This window comes from Anopheles cruzii, chromosome 3 (genome assembly GCF_943734635.1).
Source record: "Anopheles cruzii chromosome 3, idAnoCruzAS_RS32_06, whole genome shotgun sequence".
Lineage (NCBI taxonomy): Eukaryota > Metazoa > Arthropoda > Insecta > Diptera > Culicidae > Anopheles > Anopheles cruzii.
Window position 1 is genome coordinate 70,679,498 of NC_069145.1, and position 19,614 is coordinate 70,699,111.

A 19,614-nucleotide genomic window follows, 5' to 3' on the forward strand; every position below is an offset into this window, starting at 1 on the left:
GAAGGCGCAACTTCAATCGTTCAGATAGAACAACTGGTGGCGATCACCCGGGAAACGAAGAAACGCTCCGGTGGCCGGCCGGCCGTCGCGTCTTGTCGCAAGAATCTCCTCCGTCGTGCACACACTTCAATCAAAGGGGGACCGGACGCAAAAAGGTGCTGGATTGGGTTTCTGACCGCTCGACGGGAACATGGGGCCCGGTCTGCACACAACGCCACTCCGCGGCGGCGTCCGTATGGCGCTGATTGTTGTCGTGTGCGGTCAGTTTTGTTGGCCTTAGGCAGCGTCCGACCTCTACCCTACCTACCTGTATGGCGGGGGGAGTCTATGGACGGCTTCTTCGGCCCAGAGCGCGCAGGGGCACGATCGTTGGAGCTAATAATTCAATTAGACATAATTGTTGATCGACTCGATTGGCCACCACCCTGGTGCGCCGGCGGGAGTGACAGTAGTAGGTGACAGCGATTGATCGCGCGACCGCTTGGGCCCGGGGTGGCCCCGTTCGTTTGGTAGCGATCGAGAGATGCTGATGCATCCTGAGACACGGTGGCCACACTTCGTTCAATACCGTACCGAAGGTGTACCCGGTGTGATCGGTTGAGACGGCGGCGAATCGAGAATGATCCGTGGCGTCGGCATGCCGTTATCGGCACGTGCTCAGTGGTGTTTTGTAATCTGTTTGCTTGCCAGTTGCTGCTACCACCTGCAACTGGCGGACGGTGGCAACGTCTCCACGGCCATCAGTCGTCCAACGAAAGCCCCCAAACCAAGTTTGCCCGACACCGAGGACGATCTGAACTGTACGGATGTCGACATACGGAACGACCTGCGACGGCTGTGGCTGATCGAAAACTGTACCGTCATCAATGGCTACTTCCATATGGTGCTGATCGAGAAGGTCCCCAGCGCGGAGTTTGACAAATATGTGTTTAAAAATCTAAGGTAAGCCGCCGGGTTACACTGCACTGCACAGAGAGCTGCACGGACACCAAGAAAGACACAAGAAACATGCTCCTCCCGGGTGGTGCGCTCTCGATCGGGGAGCGGGCAACAGGAAGCTTTCTGTCGCGTAGAGACTACTTTCCACCAGGATTTCCACATAGTGTAAGTGTGCGGTTACGTAGCGGTAGTATAGTAGTTCGTCATTTAGTGTTATTTGTCGACGGTTCGGTGCACCCAGAACCGCCAGGGCACACATCAAGACACGGAGGAAGAACTGTACATAGATTAGGGCGGAAAAGAGAGGGCATCAAAGAGCATCTAGAGCAGCGTATATATTCAACTCTCGAACGCTATATAAGAGTTTGCTTCCTACAAGAGACGCGACTTGGATATACAAAATGTACTCTACTTATGTTACGCACGGTTTGTGTTTATCGATTTTAAGTAATAAATGTGATACATAGAAGTGACATGATTCCAAGATCCCCGCATGATTCCCGCCGACGGGCATATTCGACAGCACGCACTGCTCTACACCGAATTCACCGGTAGAGAGCCCGCAGCACTCTAGCCTCTGGCCGGACACTTTCTGTCCGATCATTCACCAACAGCCCACCAGTGCAGCACCCGTGGCTTTCGAATAGTTTTTTGCGTAACAATCTCTAGGTTTTTTTTTTGCTGTAAATGTTGCAAATTGGTAATAGAAAATGAAAGCAAAATGTTTGATAACGACGTCCGTCACTTTGTTCCATTGCTCCGTGGCGTTAGTTGAGAAATTGAGTCCGGTCCGGGTAAGTTTCTCCGTCTTGTGTGCGTCAGCAAATTGATCACGGGATAATAAACTCAGCTTTTGTAGATCCTTCGTCGATCACAATTTTGTACTACTCTTTACTCTTCCATGTTTTTGGGCTACCGACCAGGGAGGTCACGGGACACATGCTATTCTTTCGCGTCATCAACCTCGTCTCGCTGCGCCAGATGTTCCCGAACCTAATGGTTATCCGTGGCCAGCAGCTGCTGGGACCGTACGCCCTGGTGTTCTACTACATGACCAACATGGTCGAGGTACGATGCGGTCCCTTTCGCGATCGTGCGTTTGTTAAACAACTCCGAACTCCTCCCCTACAGATTGGTCTGAAAAGTTTGGTCGCAATCCAGCGCGGTGCCGTCTTCTCGCTCCACTGCCCGATGCTGTGCCATTTGGATACGGTGACCTACGACTATGGCCAAGACTCCGGTTGGGAAGTTGGGTTGACCGTTTGTTTCGTTCCAGATCGATTGGTCCGAGATCGGTGGCCTGGCGAACGGGACGAAGATGGCCAACTCGTTCGAAACGCCGAAAACGGCGTGCAACAAGGCGGAGGTGTGCCGTGGCTGCCCGCGGCCCTACTGCTGGGGAAGCGAAAGCTGTCAGCGGTTCTACGATGGTTACAACTTCAGCCGTACGTTCAGCACCACTTTTTTTGGGCGGTCTTTTTTTGGTCGCATTTGAATAAGGAATATTGTTTGTTATTGGCACATGGATCGCGCAGGACAAATCAAGTGTCATCCGGAGTGTCTGGGAGGATGCACCGGAACCGCGGCTACCGAGTGCCGGGTGTGCCGTGGCTGGAAGGAGGATAACCGCTGCGTTCACGAATGTTCCGCCGAACGGTGAGTGACCGGCAGGAGCGGAGCGCGCTCCCCCGTCAACTTGTGACGTTCTTTTTCGCCCCCGGCAGGTTCCGCTTTCGGCTGACGAATCGTTGCATTACGCACGCCAGCTGCCTCCAGCGCAATGGGTTTCTGCACGAGGACGAGTGTGTACTTGAGTGTCCCGCCGGTTACAGTGAAACGAACGTGAACGAGGAGCTGGCCGATTTCAGCGTCCGCCGGTGCTACCAGTGTCAACCGAGCTGCCCGAAGGTGTGTGACGGAGCGGAGATCATGTACCTGTCGGACGCGGAGCGGCTGCGCGGCTGCACGATCATCAACGGCACGCTCCACATTCGCCTCAGCGAGGACCACCCGAACCTGATGCAGGAGCTGCAGGTCGGGCTGGGTGCGATCGAGGAGATCATGGGCATCCTGAAGGTGTTCCGGTCGAGTTACATCGCCTCGCTCGACTTTCTCACCAACCTGCAGATCATTCACGGTCTCTACACGACGGACAACTCGAACTTCTCGCTGATGGTGTACGAAAACAGCAACCTGCAGCGGCTGTGGAACGTGGACGAAAAGCGCACCCTGAAGATCGTGTCGCGTGGCATGTACTTCCGCAACAATCCGATGCTGTGCAATGGGCCGATCGCTGGGTTGCGCGCGGTGACCGAGTACGATCAAACGAACGATACGATCGACTGGGGCTCGAACGGGTACCTGCAGGCGTGCCTGGTGAAGCCCTTCATTGCCCGGGCGGCCGTCCTGTCCAGTCGCAATGTAACCATCTTCTGGTCCAAGTACCAGGCAGGCAGCTTGCCGCAGGTGGCCGCTGCCCCTAATCCGCAGCAGCACGCACTGCTCGGTTATCTGATTTACTACATACGCTCGAACGCCAACAAAACGTCCCCGTACGACGGTCGTGGCGATGTTTGCTCCAAGTTTGGGTGGCGATCGCGCTACGTTGCGCTCGAGAATGCCACCTTGATCGGGGCACACTACGCGTTCAATCTGACCCGCCTTCGTCCGTTCACGCGGTACGCGTTCTACGTTCGGACGTACTTCAACGAGTCGATCAACAGTGCCACCGACGAGGTGGGCCTGTCGGATGTGCACGAGTTTACGACGAAGAAAGATCGGCCCACGTCACCGTTGCGCGTGCGTACGGTGCGCAAATCCGACAGTACGATCACACTCGGCTGGCAGCTGTTGCCGTCGGAACGGGAAATGGTAACGCGCTACCACGTGGACGTGTTCGTACAGCCCGACGATCGGACACGGCTCGATCAGCGGAACTACTGCACGCACCCACTGGAACCGGTTGCGGTCGAGCTGAGCGAGCCGGCAAGTGTGACGCTCTGTAGCAAAGAGTTTTGCTGCGAGCTGGAAGAACTCGAAGAGGACGACGACGAGAACGGTGAGGGTGAGGACGAGGAGGAAGAGGACGAGATAACGGATGAGGACGAGTTTTTCAACGAAAATCCCCAGGTGGACGAGGGTGGTCGCAATTGGGGTCGGCGTAAGAAACGAGCACTGCATCCGAAGACGGGTGGAGGAAGGTATGGGACGTCGAAGACCACCAAGAACCGGAGCAATGGGTTCGAGAAAATGATGCTTAACTTTCAGCGCCGTGCTTCGAGGGAGAATCCAGCACCGCGAGCCCATCACCGAACGGTTCGCAACGCCAAAGTGAACCCGGACGAGGAGTTTGTCAATCGTATCTACAGTCAAAGCTTCACGGCCCCGAACAACGAGTTCATGGTGACCGGACTGCAACCGTTTCGGCACTACATTTTCCAGCTCTTCGCCTGCACCACCGAAAACGGAGCCACACTGTGCAGTTCGTACAGTTTGCACTCTGACCGGACGGCCGCCTCGCCACACTACGACCAGCTGGTGGTGAATATCCTGGCGGACGCTTCGGTTGGCCTCAATGAAAGCGATGTCGGTTCGTTCGTTATTCGCGGTCCAGAGATTGTGATGCACTTTGAGGAACCGATCGAATCGAACGGACTGACGGTGGCGTACTACGTGGAGATGAAATCGGTTAACGAGTCACTTGGTGGTGCCGCCCAGCATTGGGACTGCATTACGCGGTTGGAGCACGAACTTCGCCAGCACCGGTACGCGTTCAGAAACGTAACCCCGGGTGAGTATCTACTGCGGGCCCAAACAATCTCGCTGGCCGGTGCCGGACCACCGTCGGAGTGGATGTTTGCGCGCGTGTTAGCAGTAGAAGTTCCGGAACGCGACCGTGGCACCACCACTGGCCTAAGGGACGGGTTAATTGCGTTCGGTGTGCTGCTGGTGGCCGGGATCGGTGCGGCCGGTGCGTTCTTCTGGTGGCAACGGAAACGGTCAAGGGGTGCGCACGACGATAAGATTCCGCTCGCGGTGAACGATGGCAACCAGGTGAACCTGGACGATGGGTTCGTGAACTGTTCCTTGAAATAAAATTTCAGTCCAAACTTTTGGAAAGGCCTTTGTTGTCGATTTGTTGTGATTCGAATTTATTTCTATTTGGTGAAGGTCCACTCACGAACTCAGTCGTGGTGTGCTTTTGCTTTTGATACTTAAACTCAACAAAGTTGCAAGCCGCACAATCACATGAACGAAAACGGGAGATCGCCTGGACTTGCTTAAAACTATCGCAGTGTTCGCGGCTTCACACGAACGTCTTCGGGGAGTTGGCCTCGATCCACGTGGCGTAGTGGGCCATCGAGGTGTAGACGCTCGGCATGTTGAGCGCACCGCACGTTTCCGCCCCGAACGACATGATGCCGATCTGGGAGTAGCGCCCTTGATCGCGCACGATGAGCGGGGCACCACCGAACCCGTGGCACGCATCGCGACCCTCGCCACCGGCACACATCCACTCGCCGTCGATCGATTGCGGAGACTGGAGGGCGCCGGTGGCGGCGTACGCCCGGACACACTTGTCCCACGATGTGAGCGGTACCTCGAGGCTCTGCAGTTCCGGTGACTTTGTTCCGCTGGTGGAGAGTTTGCCCCAGCCGATGATCTGCACCCGGCGCCCAACGGTCAGGTCTTGTTTGCGTGCGTGCAGGCAGATCGGTTGGGCGGCCACTGGGGGAGAAAAAGGGTCAATTCGCTTCGAGTTTTCATTTGAAATTTTCACGGTCAGTCAGTGGGGTGAGCGGAGGGGAATTCGTTTGCATCCAAAGAATCCAATGTGCTAATGAGAACCACCGGTGACGCTCCAGGCGGGGTCACGCGAACTTACCGGTGTAATTGATGGGTGAGCGCAGAATCAAAAGAGCAATATCGTGGTGATATTGACCCTCGATGTAGTCCGGATGGACAATGATCTGGCTGACGGCGTGGTTGATCGCCACCGGCGCACAGAACCCGGTACTTCCGCAATCCGGATCGGTGCGTGTATCGTAGTCTCCGATTCGCACCGACGACCTGTGAGGTGTGAGAGATACCAAAGCGCCGTTAGGTGAACGATGCCGTACTCCGTACAGATGCGCTGACCACAACAAGTGGAACCGATCCGGTCCACGCAAGTTGCGTTTATTGTGGGGTATGTCAAACCGCTTCCGCTGCAGTTGAATAATCATGACGCCAAGCCATGATGTCGTTAGCGGTCGAGTTTTCATAACCCTCATTTAGTGTACGACAAAATCAACTGAAGGCCGTTGATAGTGATTAAGTTAGGAGTTTACTACAATAGTATAACTCGCTTTACACTTTGAACCAAGTTCCCCCCGAGTGTCATTAAAAATGTAGAAAGTAGTTTAAATAAAGAGAAGTATAATAAAAATGCATTAGCACGAGACAATGCATTTCGCCGGTCATTAAGTAGTAGGCCATGTACTTAAAAGTCAGAACCGTCATCGGCTCATTGTTCGAAGGTGATAAAAAGTGAGTCTGGTGAACGAGAAAAACATGGCCACGAGTCACTCCGACCAGGATACGGAGCCATCAGCGGATTGCAAAATCGCGTTTGCAAATGCGGTGAAAGCTCTGTTTACCGGAAAAACTGTTCAAACATCACAAAATGGACCGGCTGCGACAAGCAAACCGAACCGTTAGATATGAAGCACATCAAAAAACAAATCTGCATCGCAACACAATGCTCCACATGTTACTGTCTCCGGTGCGAAAAACAAGCACAAAATCATTTAAAAAAAACGGTAAAACACGACATTTATACAGCTCAGAAAGGGGGGTTTTGAATAGCGGGACGATTAGGTAACCGCCGCGGAAAAACCCGGCCTCTCATCGGCCTGTCAACAGCGACATCTACACACGGACAGGCGCTTAGTTTCCACCGCGTGGTAATCGATCTCCGAAATACTTACAACCGATGGCTGTCCGCTTTGGCCAGTGCACAGTGTGCCGAGGTGAGGACAATCTGCCGCGCAATGATGGACCCGGAGCAGGGAAATATGAACGCTCCCGTTTTGGTGTCTGCGACAGATGGACGACGAAAGATATGGAAAGTAATCGATTAATGGATGCGGTACTGCACCCGTAACCACAATGGGCACCCGGCAGTTGTTGTGGTTTTTTTGTTTAGTTCCGTTCGTCTAGGTCAGGCTCAACGAAAGGGAAGGTCCACCCAAACCCCACCCGCGTAATTATGGGTGGCATTGTTCCATTGATGCAGACATCGGTCACCATCAACGCATCTCGTTTCATGGTTGAAGATCACCTCATTAGCATAAAGTGTGGACCATTCCAGAGCGTTGACGGAACCCGACGCGGCCTTCGCTACCGCGCCAACCAACACCCGCCCGAGAACTTACTTTTAAATCCGATGCGTGCCACGAACGGGAACGCACCGAGCCCATTGTAGTAGTCGCCTTGGACGATGCTCTTGCCGCAGCCGGCGGCGATCTGCGATTGGGCGTCGTTGAACGGTGGGCTGGACACTCGCGGGCAGCAAACGTGCGGTTCGAACTCATTGACGCCACACGACAACGAAAAGTCCCCGCGGTAGCACTGGCGGGACACTTCCAGCAACAGCTCGGGACAGTCGGCCAGCGGGACACACTCGCTCAGCCCGGGACAGCTGACGCGGTACATGGCTTTCGATTCCCTCGCGGCAGCCCGCGTTGTGGCCGCAGCATCGGCAGGCACCGACCGGGCCGCCACGGTGGCGCTGCCCGGGCTTTCACTTTCCACTATCGAATGTGCTGCACCGGAAGAGGACGGCGAAGGATGAAAGAATTCGAACAGCGATTAGACAATTCTTTAGATAGTCGAAATTAAACGGAAATTTAAAGCAAACAATTCCTTGTACAAAATTCAACGAATCCGTCCCATTACCATCGGTGCACCACGTGAACAGCAGCGCGGAGAGAACCGCCATCGTGGCTGTTACTTGCCAGCGGAGGAACTTCATTACTGGCTGTTTATGATATGAGCACAATCACTATCGAAATTTCTGCAACTCTCCCCACGCACGTTCACTTTTCCGACAAAAAAGTATGGCCTATTTTCTGTTGGTGTCAGTATTCGAAACCAACGGATAGAGAAAAAAAAACAAGAGCAGAGGCTCGGAATCTGCATACGTTCTGTCGCGAACCCAAATCCCAACTGACGCCGACCACCGCCGGGTTCATGTTATTCTGCGCACCCGTGAATCGGTCAATCAGCGAACCAGTCGCGAGGTAGCCACCCGTGTAGCAATAAGCGACATAACGACCCCCTCGCGTCGGATGAGGGTGGAGCTGGATGCGAATTTTCACTCTTATTTTCCGGCCCAACTGCGGCCCGTTGCGGCGAGAGTACGTTGGCCGTTTTATTGCCAATTCATCTTTTAGAGAGTGCTGGAATGAAATGGATAAACTTTCAACTTTGAATTGTGTAGCACCTTTGCGTATTATAGTGTAGTCTGAAGGCCTATAAAAAAATAGAAATTATTGTGTTTAAAAATAGGAAAAAATGTCAAAATTTGTCTGTCCATCGTGCGGGATTTAATTGTTACCCCGGGCAGACTGTGCTTGTGGTGGGCGCGCTGCGGGTGTATTTTCCGGATCAGCACCAACCGCAAGATGATCCATATTGATCGAACCGTCGCAAGGTCACAATGCGCGGATTCTAATCGGACGGATGTGGACCATAAACGCGAAAAGTTGACCAGTTGGTTTTGTTACGGCTCTGCACAACGCTTAGGGTGGTAGAATTTAATTGTTTACTGTGACGATGGTCACAGACGATAAACCGATCAACCAGTTGTGAATGAAATTATGCACGGTTTGCGAAACAATTTTACGGACCACAGACTAGCAGCATTTAAGGATTCGTTCGGCATTGGCGTGATTGATGTCGGGGAAAATGGGTCGGAAACACGAGTGATCCAACCAAATTACAAGTAACCCAAGCACAAATTAAAATTCAATCGTACGTAATTAACGAACCCGAGAAGAGTACCAGAAAGCTGTCATATTCGAATTATTTGTGGCCGAATTGGAAGGTGCACAATGGCGAATTGAACCATCTTATCTTGGGGAGAAAATCGCATTGTCGCGCCGTTGACTCCAATTTTCCGTACCGCACGTCATCTAGCATCTAGCGGACGTGTAATGGCGCGCCAAATTGTGCAGCCTTCACAACTGCAAATCGTAGCAAACATCGACCAGAGCAGGCAGCGAAACTAGAAAAATGCTCCCGTCACTAATGATTTCATTATTTTTTACTCTCACTCGCGTTCGATTACGCAACCGACACAAACAGAATCTCTCAACAGTAGTGGTTAAAAAGTACATCAGTTCCGAAGCCCATTAAAAGCGAAATGAAAACTATTTGTGATACTTTCCTGCAGCTTTTGTCGCGCCCTAAAGCGCACTTTACTTTTGAAGTGCTCCACGGGTCCATAGCCAACTAGCATGGGAAGTCTTGCATTAGAGCAGGCTTCCAATGAGCTTAATATATCGCTTGTGGTGTTGAAAGAAAAGATGCCGCCATAGATGATATTGACAAAGAATTGGGTTCCCTACTAGACTTACCATCTTTGTTCGAGTGTTGATTCTTAGACGCTTTTAGATTACTTTATTTCAACCGCCTTTCTTGAGATGGGATCAATTTTAGTTTCTTTCCAATTCAAGTGCTTGCATATTTTGCTTTCGGGAAGCTGCTTCGCATGTACGCGTAAAATGTGAAGTATTATTTATTTGGTTTTCCTTGCTGGAGTGTTTGAAAAAGTACCGATAGTAACATACAATTGTTTGAATCTTTACTTTCTCTTCTCGATACACACTTCTACCGGAACCGGCCTAGACACCAGCAATAGTAAGGGCATTGCGCTTCTCCGCCTTTTTAGCGTCCCATTCTCCAACTCAATCGCTTTCCGATCGTTTGGAGATCAGCATAAGCTTAACAAACTTTCTTCCTGTAGTGACGATCACACACCGTTCACACTTTTCGTGCACATTCACGGAATACGAACAAAGTTTACTCGACACACTCGACGACACAAACGATGGCGAGAGAAGGCAAAGAGCCGCAACGTCGACGTATATAAATTAGATTAGAGGAATAAATACAGAGGGGTCTGTCTGGGGAGGACCGCGATATTTCGACTTTCAGTTGAGATTTATTACCACACGTCCTTGTGTACACGCGCTGGATTGTATTTACTCCTGTGTTCCAATAGACACTTCTCTGCATTTACCCCTCTGGTGGCGATCGTCGATTGTAGCAGAACATCTCGACAAGCATTGATATAATTTTCTGTTATTATAGTAACTCACACTCTTGCTTTGCGGATGTTGAAAGCGAAACGACTTCTGACTTTTACTGCGCTTTTACAACGCAAACTGTTCACGATTCCATTCGTATCGTTCCAATGCCGTGTTTCCTTTTTTCTTGTTACGGCTGACAGTATTTACTAGATGATTGCTTAGCCTTCCCGTAGCTCGTAATTTGTTTTAATAATTGGTTTACTTTCCTTCCTAGTAGTAACTACACTAGACGGGTTCAAAGCACCATCACTTGGTCACACCGACGATCGTCGTTAATTGTTCGGTTCGTTTGCTTTAATCAACTACAATGCTTGCCTCTCGTAACGTACGATAATAGGTGTTGTAAACTCACAAAGCTTTGTCTGTGTTTAATTAAGTTGTCAACGTGTGTCCAATTGAAAGAAATAAGCAAATCCATGCGAAGAAAAGAGTTCCAATCACGTTTAGGTTCCTTCCAAATTAGGTTCATTTTTTCTGCAATGAGAAGCTTAATCTTTCCCAATATAAGAAGTAATTGTTAAACTCCTATGTAAATCATGTTATGGCCGATTTTATGCCACTACTACTAAAAATCGAAGGAAGCAGCATGAACTCTTTCGTGAGATAATGATAAAGTACATGATTTATTCCGGGGATGGTTTGTGGTGGACGAAAAAATAGAGATTCACACAAGCGTCACACCACAGTAAGGTTTTGGTTTTTGTTTCTTGATTCCCACTAGCTTCCTCAATAACAATTTTGCATAGTGGTTTTCCCTAGTACCCATACTACAGGCCGGCCAAACGTTTTCTAGAACAAATACGCTACAAACCGGATACCGGAATAGAAGTAAAATCATAAGCACTAGCTGACTAACGTAAACATGAAAAACAGAACGAATAAACCGAATTTGTAAAACACACGTGCCGCGGGCGCACACACATGCCCCGGTACCGCACACTTAAAGGAATGATGCTGAACACGTAAATCGAAAACAACGCGCGAGAACACCGACTAAATGTCCCGCCCATGCTTATCACTCTCCACCGACGGGTCAACCGGACTTTTGTGCCAATTTAACCTTCTGCAGCGCTTCGTACACCTCAATTTCTTTTTTTTCTTTTTTCTGATTCCGCTGCTCAAACTCTATCCGATGGCGTATGATGCGATCCACAATGTCCTCCGTCGTGATGGTGTTACCTGGCAAGCGAAGGTAAAAGCGAAAATGATTGTTTGGTTCCATTTCTACAAAAACAAAACTTCCGCCTTGTCTTACCCGAATCGATTAGCATAAATTTTCCCATCTGCTTCGGTATCGCGTACGGATCGATATTGCCGACGTCGAGCGCAATGTGCGTCTGACCGTGGCACACCAGGCCAACGTTGAAGTGTTCCATTAAGTCGGCCGTCACCGAGTACGGCGCACCGATGACCACTTCGTTGACGTACTTGCACGCCAATACGCTGAGGACACGCTCGTGCAGGTTCATGATCGGGTAGTTTCCTCCCTTGTACTCATTTACCACCGGATCCGTGTGCAGGCCCACGATCAGATAGTCACCGTAGCTTCGGGCTTTTTCCAGGAAATCCAAATGCCCTACGTGGAACAGATCGAACGCACCGGCCACGTACACGATACGATCGTTCGGTTTCGGCGCTTTGCCGTCGCTGAACTGTATGATTTTTTGTGTCGTCGGCAGAAACTGTGAGCATCCGGTCCAGGGGCTGCGGGCCGTGTGGTCCTGCCCGAGTTGCGAAGATCCTGAGATACATTTATCTTTATACTTCTTAAGTAAAGCTTCGAACACTTGTGATTGGAAAGATTAGGTAAAGCGAACAGCATGCGAGGATTAGTTGAGCGTGCGCTGGGAAAGGTTCTACTTTAGGTTACTAATATGAAAAGATTGAAAGAAAATCTAGACCATTGCAGCTAGGACAGTTTGAAAAGACACACACACACACACACACAGACGCTTAGGAACTGTGACCCATTGAATGGAGATGAATATTTACCATCTTTGCCAACTTCATATTCCTTTTCACCTTGTTTGAAGTGATTTTTTGTCAGCAGCAGCATGCGCCCCACCAGATCCGTCGTAGAGACCCCAGCCGTTCGCGAGACTTCCCTGTAAATGAAGCAAGGGTTAGTTATTGATTGTATGATACAAGCACCACGCCAGTTAATCTTCTCGTTCTACCACCTACTTGTAACGTAATGCCTTCTTCACCAAATGGTATGTGTCGACTCCATCCGCCGTCAACGTGATGTCGTCTGGAAGTGTAGAGAAGAAAACATTAGACTACCAGGTTGAATAAACTCTAGAATGCCCCAACACCGCAGCCTGTCTGTGTAAAATAACTTGTTAGTTCGCAGTACTATGTGTGTTCCTTTTAGCTTGCACGATTTCGCACACCGAGAGATCGGTGACCGACAAACGGCCAGATAGTTCCAGTGTCCCTTGGACATTTTATACAATTTTCAAAGTACGCTATCAACTCACCCAACAACTTCCTCGCCATGCTCAGTCAAAACATTCAGCAGAGCGACGTGACCCCCTATTAAGGACAATCAGCGTTAACCCCGATCACACCACTTCAGTACAAAGTTTGACATACGCAAGCATTGTAAAGGAGACGCAGTGCACAGCGAAAATTCACTATCGCTTTTTCGCATTCCCGTATTCCGACGGCTCAGGCGTTGCCTTTCTCCCATTCACCGAGTTAATCGATGTTATTGGAAGACATGGGAGGAATGGTAATAGTAAACATACTGTCGATTTAAGGTCAGTGCTTCCCTTGCGGACTGCCGGCCACAGCGCCCTCACATCTCAATCACGCCAACGCGATCGAAGCGTATTCTTGTGTTCGATCGAACGTTGCTAGCTGTGATCCCGGATCTAACTCAACCCCATCGGTGTCGAAGTGGGACACTAGGCAGCACTATAGCTTGTGTTCGTAGTCCACGCGCTCGATTAGGTCGATTAACTATTACACTTTGCACACCAGAATCGCAGCAGCAAAAAGTCATCGTGTACCAGTAGACTAAGTTGAGGAAGTATGATTGGAGGATTCCAAAAAAACCAGAATCGTGCATCCGCAAAACGGCATTGATTTCGTGGGGATATCCTTGCGTAATGGAATGGAAACTTACCACCGTGCACGCAAAAATCACATTCATATTTGTCTAGGGTTTCGAGCGTTGTTACGTACGGTGCGTCTTCCACCACTTCATCGACCCATTTGATTCCCCGCACCATTTTGTATCTGTAATTCAAAATGAGAAAAAGTAAAATTTTAGTACGATCAAGGATACGGTGGCACATGATGACGCGCGGTGTATGACGCACAGAAAACCGGGATCATTCTACCGGACGCACGTTGGAGATTCTTATCATGCAACGAATGCCTATCATTGTGTACTCCATTGCATTGAGTTGGGAGTGTCTCATTGTCGAGCAGGTGACAAAATTTGTTTGCTTACGATGCGATGATACATCGACAACATCCGCTGGCCAGAACTGAAGGGGGCCTACGTTGATTCGCGCCTCCATAATAAATCAACGACTCTAATGTCGGTAGCTGTTTGTTAGAACACACACTTGTGTGTGGCAAACGCACACAATCGTGTGCTGTCGCTGATAACAAGTAAACCAGTTGGCGCAAGTGCGGTCACGGGCGGATAAGACCCAACCGTAAAATGACACACATGAATTGGAGCATCGCAGTCGGTGCAAAATGATTACGTAGCAGCACAACGACTTGGGACGATTGATTATTAACCATTTATCAGCCAGCAACAACAGTGCATGTCTTGTGGTGCCAACGGGGAAGAGCTCAGTGGGGCGAACGCGGACGGTTTCAATCGGCGGTTGATGGTGGTCCGATTGCACTCCAAAGGTCGATAGAACCATGGTGCGTGAGCTTTCGTCGTATTCGAAAGACCAGAAAGTTCAGCGCACCACCCGACTCAAGGTTTTTGCTTCTCAGTTTATAGCTTGCAGCCCTCCTGATAAGGGGGCGGCTTTTTAGTGCCTGCCGTAGGCACCGTCGATGCGCAACGTCATCACAGACGCCTCTTTCGAGGATCTGTTCCTGTTCCATCGTTTATTCCGGACAGGCCGCTTATCGCGACCATGTGCGCAACGGTTTTTGGGATGGTTGTAACTGTTCGATCACTGATTATGACTGTTCCAAAAGTGGGCTGACTTGGGGAACTCCTTTATTTTCACCAGCACCCGCCCTTCCGGCAGGGATCAGTTATTATCGGATACCCCTGGCTTGTAGCGTGCATAAGGTCGATAAGTTGAAGGTTGTCCCGCAAACTTATGATTGTAGCTCGTGTGTCCCCGAGCCCCCGGCCACCCAGATAATCGGGCAATCCCGCGGGAACATGGATTTGCGTGTTTAAGACGCTGTGGCGTGACAGTTGCGCAATCGAACGATGTGGAATTTTTGATAACAGAAGGGCGCCCCGCTCGTACTTTAATCGTGTGGCTGATGTGACGAGAGGTCGTGAAAAACGGAGCACCAAATCAAAACACAACGAACAAAACCAATGACAACAAGCAGAGAGGCGTGATATACTGGTCAGAAGATTCGATAGTTCTATTACTTTTCGCTAGCACAATGGCTCGCGCGAACATATAACACATTTGGACGTAAATTGCGCCAAGCACTCGCTTAAACTCTAAAAATGCCTTAAAATACAGAATAATAATACGTTAGTATGAGCGCGATTACATCAACTATCGAGGGTTAAATGAACAGTACTACTTTTTCTACACTTTTAACGACTAACGACTAAGCAATGGGTATACGTTAAACTTTGAGAAAAACACTCGTTTTTGTACCGTTCTTCTTGTGTGAAAACTGGTGGTCCTTTGTTTCTTGTAATATCCTCATCATTGTGGATGCCGACGATCAGTTTGTGCCCGAGAGCCTTCGCCTGCCGCAGGGAATTCGCATGACCGAAGTGCACCATGTCATAGCTGTAAAAGAGAGTAAAAAGAAACCGAATTTTGATCAATAAATCGCGCCAATTGAAGCAAGGACGACATTGGTTGACGGGGAGATGATAGTTCTGTGGAGCGTAAAGTGTCGCTAATTTGTATCAATTTAGAACAGCAAAAGGCAATGCACACGCCCTGTTTCAGTTCTAGTTTTCTTTCTGTTGCTGCACGCGCCAATTTTGTTGGCAATCCCACTCGTCATGCACTGTTGTAATCTTGAAATGCAGACTCTCACGTTGTCGAAACGAAACCTTACAGTTCTAGATAGGATTGGCCAGAACACACTTGGGGCCATTCCAAAATGAGTGTCTTTGTCGGCTTATTGCACGTGGTAAGTTAGTTTAAAACCTAGAGAAACTGATGTCTTATGTGCATGTGGCATACGATCACTGCGTATAATTATACGCGTATTTAAAACCATCATCAAAGGCATAACCTAGTCAGGAATTGTCCCATTATGGGCGAGAAGAGTGAAAATAAAGGTTGCTTTTAATTATTTCTTTACATCTTGTGTTAGGATTAATCGATGTTTGTTTTATCATGCCAATCGTATGATTAGACCTAATACGGATAGTGATGCGAATGAACGACTAATCATGACTTTCGCAATACAAAAGAAACGGATTGATTGGCCAATTCAAGAGAGAACTGGCTTTCGGGTGTGATGGCTCACTGACAACATCGTCGATTCACAGTATTTACTGAGAAAACCTGTCCCTACTCTATCTTATCAAACGCTCACATACATAAGTGACCAAGAATTCTCTACGCAGCAACCGGAAGGCAATTGCGCTGCGGTGCACGACACGAGACACCCCGACACATGTTTCATTTGACTACGCCATGTACGATCCAAAGGGTAAGAAACGTGTGGTTGATGCAATATGGCCAATTAGCAAGTTGTTGCGACTGTAAAGGTCGAGAGAGAAACACATCCTAGTTGTTTTTTGTTTCCAACAATGGATCCAGCGTTGCTTCCAGCAGGAAGCAAGTGTTGGCAAGAGAAAAAAATGAATGCACAGTTTTTTAATTACTTATTTGTTTGAAAGCATTACTATCAATCATCCTGAACCAGTTCCCGGAACTTAACATTCATGACTGCGAGAAAGATAAATACACCTAGGCAAAACATTCATTACCAACGTATTCCAAACAATGTTTGCGTGCGATATAATTATGAAAAAGTGTAGTTTAGGAAGTAAAATGCAAAATACTTCAAATTGTGTGCAAGTTAATCACAATTAATTTAGAAAGGATATTATCATCTGGTCGAAAACGCATATACAAGTCTTTCCATAGTAGCAACATAGTAATCTAAAATGCACTACATGCTCGAAGGGTTGCCATGGGCAACTTGAAATGCATCAGCAGTTTAACCATCCGTTACCCGATCCTATTCGGAGCTTCCGAGCGGAGCTGGCCATCAACCACACACACACACAGAAACACAAACGGGGACACCACACCAACACGACGAACGCCGACCTTGACCTAGAGCTCTTCCGCACCGGTTTTATCCTTGCCTAGCAGCGCGGCCGGGAGCATCTCCACCAGAGCCTGGCACAAGCTGGGCCTTTGACTTTGTTGGGGCTGGCTGTTTGCCGCATCCAAGGGCAGTAAATACGGTGGGTCGCTTCTACCGGTTCCTGGTATGGAGCAACCAAGGAACGCGCAATGCAGTTTTTCTACATTCTGTTTTGTTTCTTTACCCGTTTTAAAAGTCCGGTACCGATCGGGCAACGGAGAAGTACCGCGCGAAGTCGAATACCAACGAGTAGCGTAAAAAAAAACTGACTTCGCGGTCCAACGACTTCGCGTAAACCTGTTTCTACCTATCCGTTTTGTTCGTTCGCCTCGCATAGGGGGCAAAACATATGCTCTAGTCTACCGGGAAAACCGCTGACCGGGGGGGGCCTCGAGTAATCAGAGGCAGAACAGGGCGGAAGCGGACATTGCAGGAAAAAGACGCTAAGCAAACGTCTCGCTCGCATCATGAGCTCTCTTCTCTATTTCTCCGCTTTCAACGGCGTCGTCTTGCGCACTTGGTGTTTTTTAACCGTTTTTTCTCGGTCCCGCGTCGTTCTCACTTTCTCTCATGCCGCCCGCAGCGAGCCTCTCGCTCTTTGCGCCACGTTCGCGCGAGAGCTCGTCCCTGATAGGCGCAGAGCCTGAATCATGCGATCGCGCGTGTTGTGTTTTGATTTGCTCATGGCGCGCGCTTACGCACAGAACACGCGTGTGGCTCCATTGACACCACGCCGTTCTAGTGGGGCCCTTTAATGCGCATGGCCGAAATTGGTGCTGCGAGGTGCCGGTCAACCGTGCAGGGTGGACTGTCACCCTATCGGTTCATTCACCTAGAGGTACCGTTCTGGCCCTTAAAAATACAGAACAGAACTTTCACAAGGTGTGGTCCAAGGGTTTCGACACTGCACACCGCGACACACAAGCTGGCAGCGATTTCCACAACGGTCGGGTTGCAATCCACCCAAGAAAGGCCTACTCAACTAGCATGAAATAATTTTTACCAGTCCAGAAAACTGCTTCACGGTCGTCACCTTTTCGCATATCGAAGCACCCTACGACGTTAAGTTGAATCAGCGTGTTCGCTGGAGAAAGTTGCTTCCGCTGCATACTGGATCGGTATTTTTCCGATTGCAACGAAATTCTTGTCCCCTTCACGAAAGGTAGCACGTCTAACGGTGCATGCAGTATGAGCCACCGGAAAGGGTGAAAATAACGATTTTCTATTTCCTATTTCTGTATGAGCTAGTTAGTAACTAACGGAACATGGGAACAATCTCGTCGGGAGCGTCACGCAAGAGGATTGCTTGCCCTTTTCTCAAGCTGCACTCGAAGTTGTGAGCAATCGTTCTATTTCGGGAACCATCGTGGTCCTTGGTCAGCAGTTATGCCACTCTAAGGTCACGGGGCGAGCAAACCCATACTCATTGTACGCTTTGGACGTTTTTCCACTTGCCCAACACCTTAGCGTATCGCAGTACACATTGCATCAGCGAGCGAAGCCAGAAAATCCCCGTTCACGTGATAGGGAGTATGGTGGGAATTGATAATTGATGAATTAGGCACGGCAAACCACTTACCATCCGTCGCACCAAACGCGAACCTCCTTCTCGGGGGACTGATGGCCATTTTCACTAGTTTTCTCCATAATTTTCACTGCGGATTCCGCACCAACCGTTGCAACTTCCTCCGTCAGCAAGTAGGATGAACCGGGTATTGCCCCAGGAATCAGAACCGGGAAGAGCGCACTTACACGCACACGCACACACACTCACACAGATCACAAGGACAACGGGTGTCAAGGTTTCGGCACCGCTCAAGGGTTGGCTAGAGCGGCTGGTGACTCTGAGCGTACGCAGCAAACGAATGATTCCGGCCGGCCGTCTGGCCAGTGCTTTTATAATTAATCTCGACCAAGCGTCGACTGCGATAAGGGACGGTCTCGGTCTCGTCCGCTGAGGCCAGGGAGATTCACAGAAATCCGTTTAAATGGCACAATCGACGCACTCGGAAGTGGGAAACGTCGTGGCGGTTAAGGACCTTTCGGGGCAATCGGGCTTGATAATGATGCCGCGTACGGGATTCGATGCTTTTCACGTTGGTGCGATCTGGATTTCTGCCTTCTATTTATGCGAACAACTCTTAAGCTGGACTACCTCTTTCGCACGCGCCCGTCTAGCAAAAACTCTGTGCGAAGTGGAAACTTTTATGCCTTTTTCCATCGCTTTCAATGTGTACTGTGATTGCTTGACAACTTTACTCACTTACTGGCTGACAGCTTTACTCACTGTCTTCTCATTCTCACTCTGGTATTTCTCACAAGAGGTGAAGTGCCTCATTCTAATGCCAAAATTAATAAAGCAAAAAGAAGTTTAGCTGATTTCCAATTCGCAAACCACAACTATCATCTGCGACAATATCAATATCTGAGACAGAAAATCAGTGTGTGCAGAAAAAAGGTATGTAATCGGACGACACAGTATACCAAATCTTGTTTATCGATTCCGTGATCGTGATCGTGATCTGTACCGTCTTAGCACACGCTTCTAGTCGCTTCGCAGCACCTTAGCACAGCAAAAGCAATCCAAATGGGACAAAAGCCAACAAAGGCAGCAAAAGATCGCCAATCACCACAGGGCACACCAGTCATGAGTAAGTAAGTTCAATAGTATAATTTCAATCTAAAATGACTTATCATAATCATAATTTATAGATCAAACCCAAACAACAGAACAACTCGGGAACATGCGAGATAATGTATTGTACTTGTGGTGGCGGTGTATGTACTACAAATCGCGTACGCTGAC

At 49.4% G+C, this 19,614-nt stretch overlaps 3 protein-coding genes across 6 annotated transcripts; 1 reads left to right on the top strand and 2 right to left on the bottom strand.

The window, feature by feature from the left end:
- Window positions 1–607: 607 nt before the first annotated feature.
- Window positions 608–5,034, top strand: LOC128275181 (insulin-like peptide receptor). Its single transcript, XM_053013594.1, has 6 exons — window positions 608–942; window positions 1,863–2,007; window positions 2,071–2,151; window positions 2,216–2,384; window positions 2,475–2,595; window positions 2,664–5,034. Exons 1-6 carry the CDS (start codon window positions 620–622, stop codon window positions 5,032–5,034), a joined length of 3,210 nt encoding a protein of 1,069 aa, XP_052869554.1. The 5' UTR covers window positions 608–619.
- An 83-nt stretch (window positions 5,035–5,117) lies between these two features.
- Window positions 5,118–7,930, bottom strand: LOC128273675 (venom protease). Its single transcript, XM_053011699.1, has 5 exons — window positions 7,879–7,930; window positions 7,356–7,745; window positions 6,909–7,017; window positions 5,825–6,009; window positions 5,118–5,667 (listed from the first exon to the last, which is right to left on the bottom strand). The coding sequence occupies exons 1-5, from the start codon at window positions 7,919–7,921 to the stop codon at window positions 5,246–5,248; spliced, it is 1,149 nt and encodes a 382-aa protein (XP_052867659.1). The 5' UTR covers window positions 7,922–7,930; the 3' UTR covers window positions 5,118–5,245.
- Window positions 7,931–9,697: 1,767 nt separating this feature from the next.
- LOC128274978 (ethanolamine-phosphate cytidylyltransferase) lies at window positions 9,698–18,960 on the bottom strand. Of its 4 annotated transcripts, none has more exons than XM_053013338.1 (7): window positions 18,388–18,960; window positions 15,125–15,262; window positions 13,426–13,538; window positions 12,480–12,546; window positions 12,291–12,400; window positions 11,551–12,018; window positions 9,698–11,474 (listed from the first exon to the last, which is right to left on the bottom strand). In XM_053013338.1, exons 1-7 carry the CDS (start codon window positions 18,453–18,455, stop codon window positions 11,329–11,331), a joined length of 1,110 nt encoding a protein of 369 aa, XP_052869298.1. In that variant the 5' UTR covers window positions 18,456–18,960; the 3' UTR covers window positions 9,698–11,328. The 4 variants fall into 4 exon arrangements, with proteins under 4 accessions (XP_052869298.1, XP_052869299.1, XP_052869297.1 ...); XM_053013339.1 differs by having other exon boundaries at window positions 11,551–12,008; window positions 12,290–12,400; XM_053013337.1 differs by having other exon boundaries at window positions 11,551–12,036; window positions 12,288–12,400.
- Window positions 18,961–19,614: the final 654 nt, after the last annotated feature.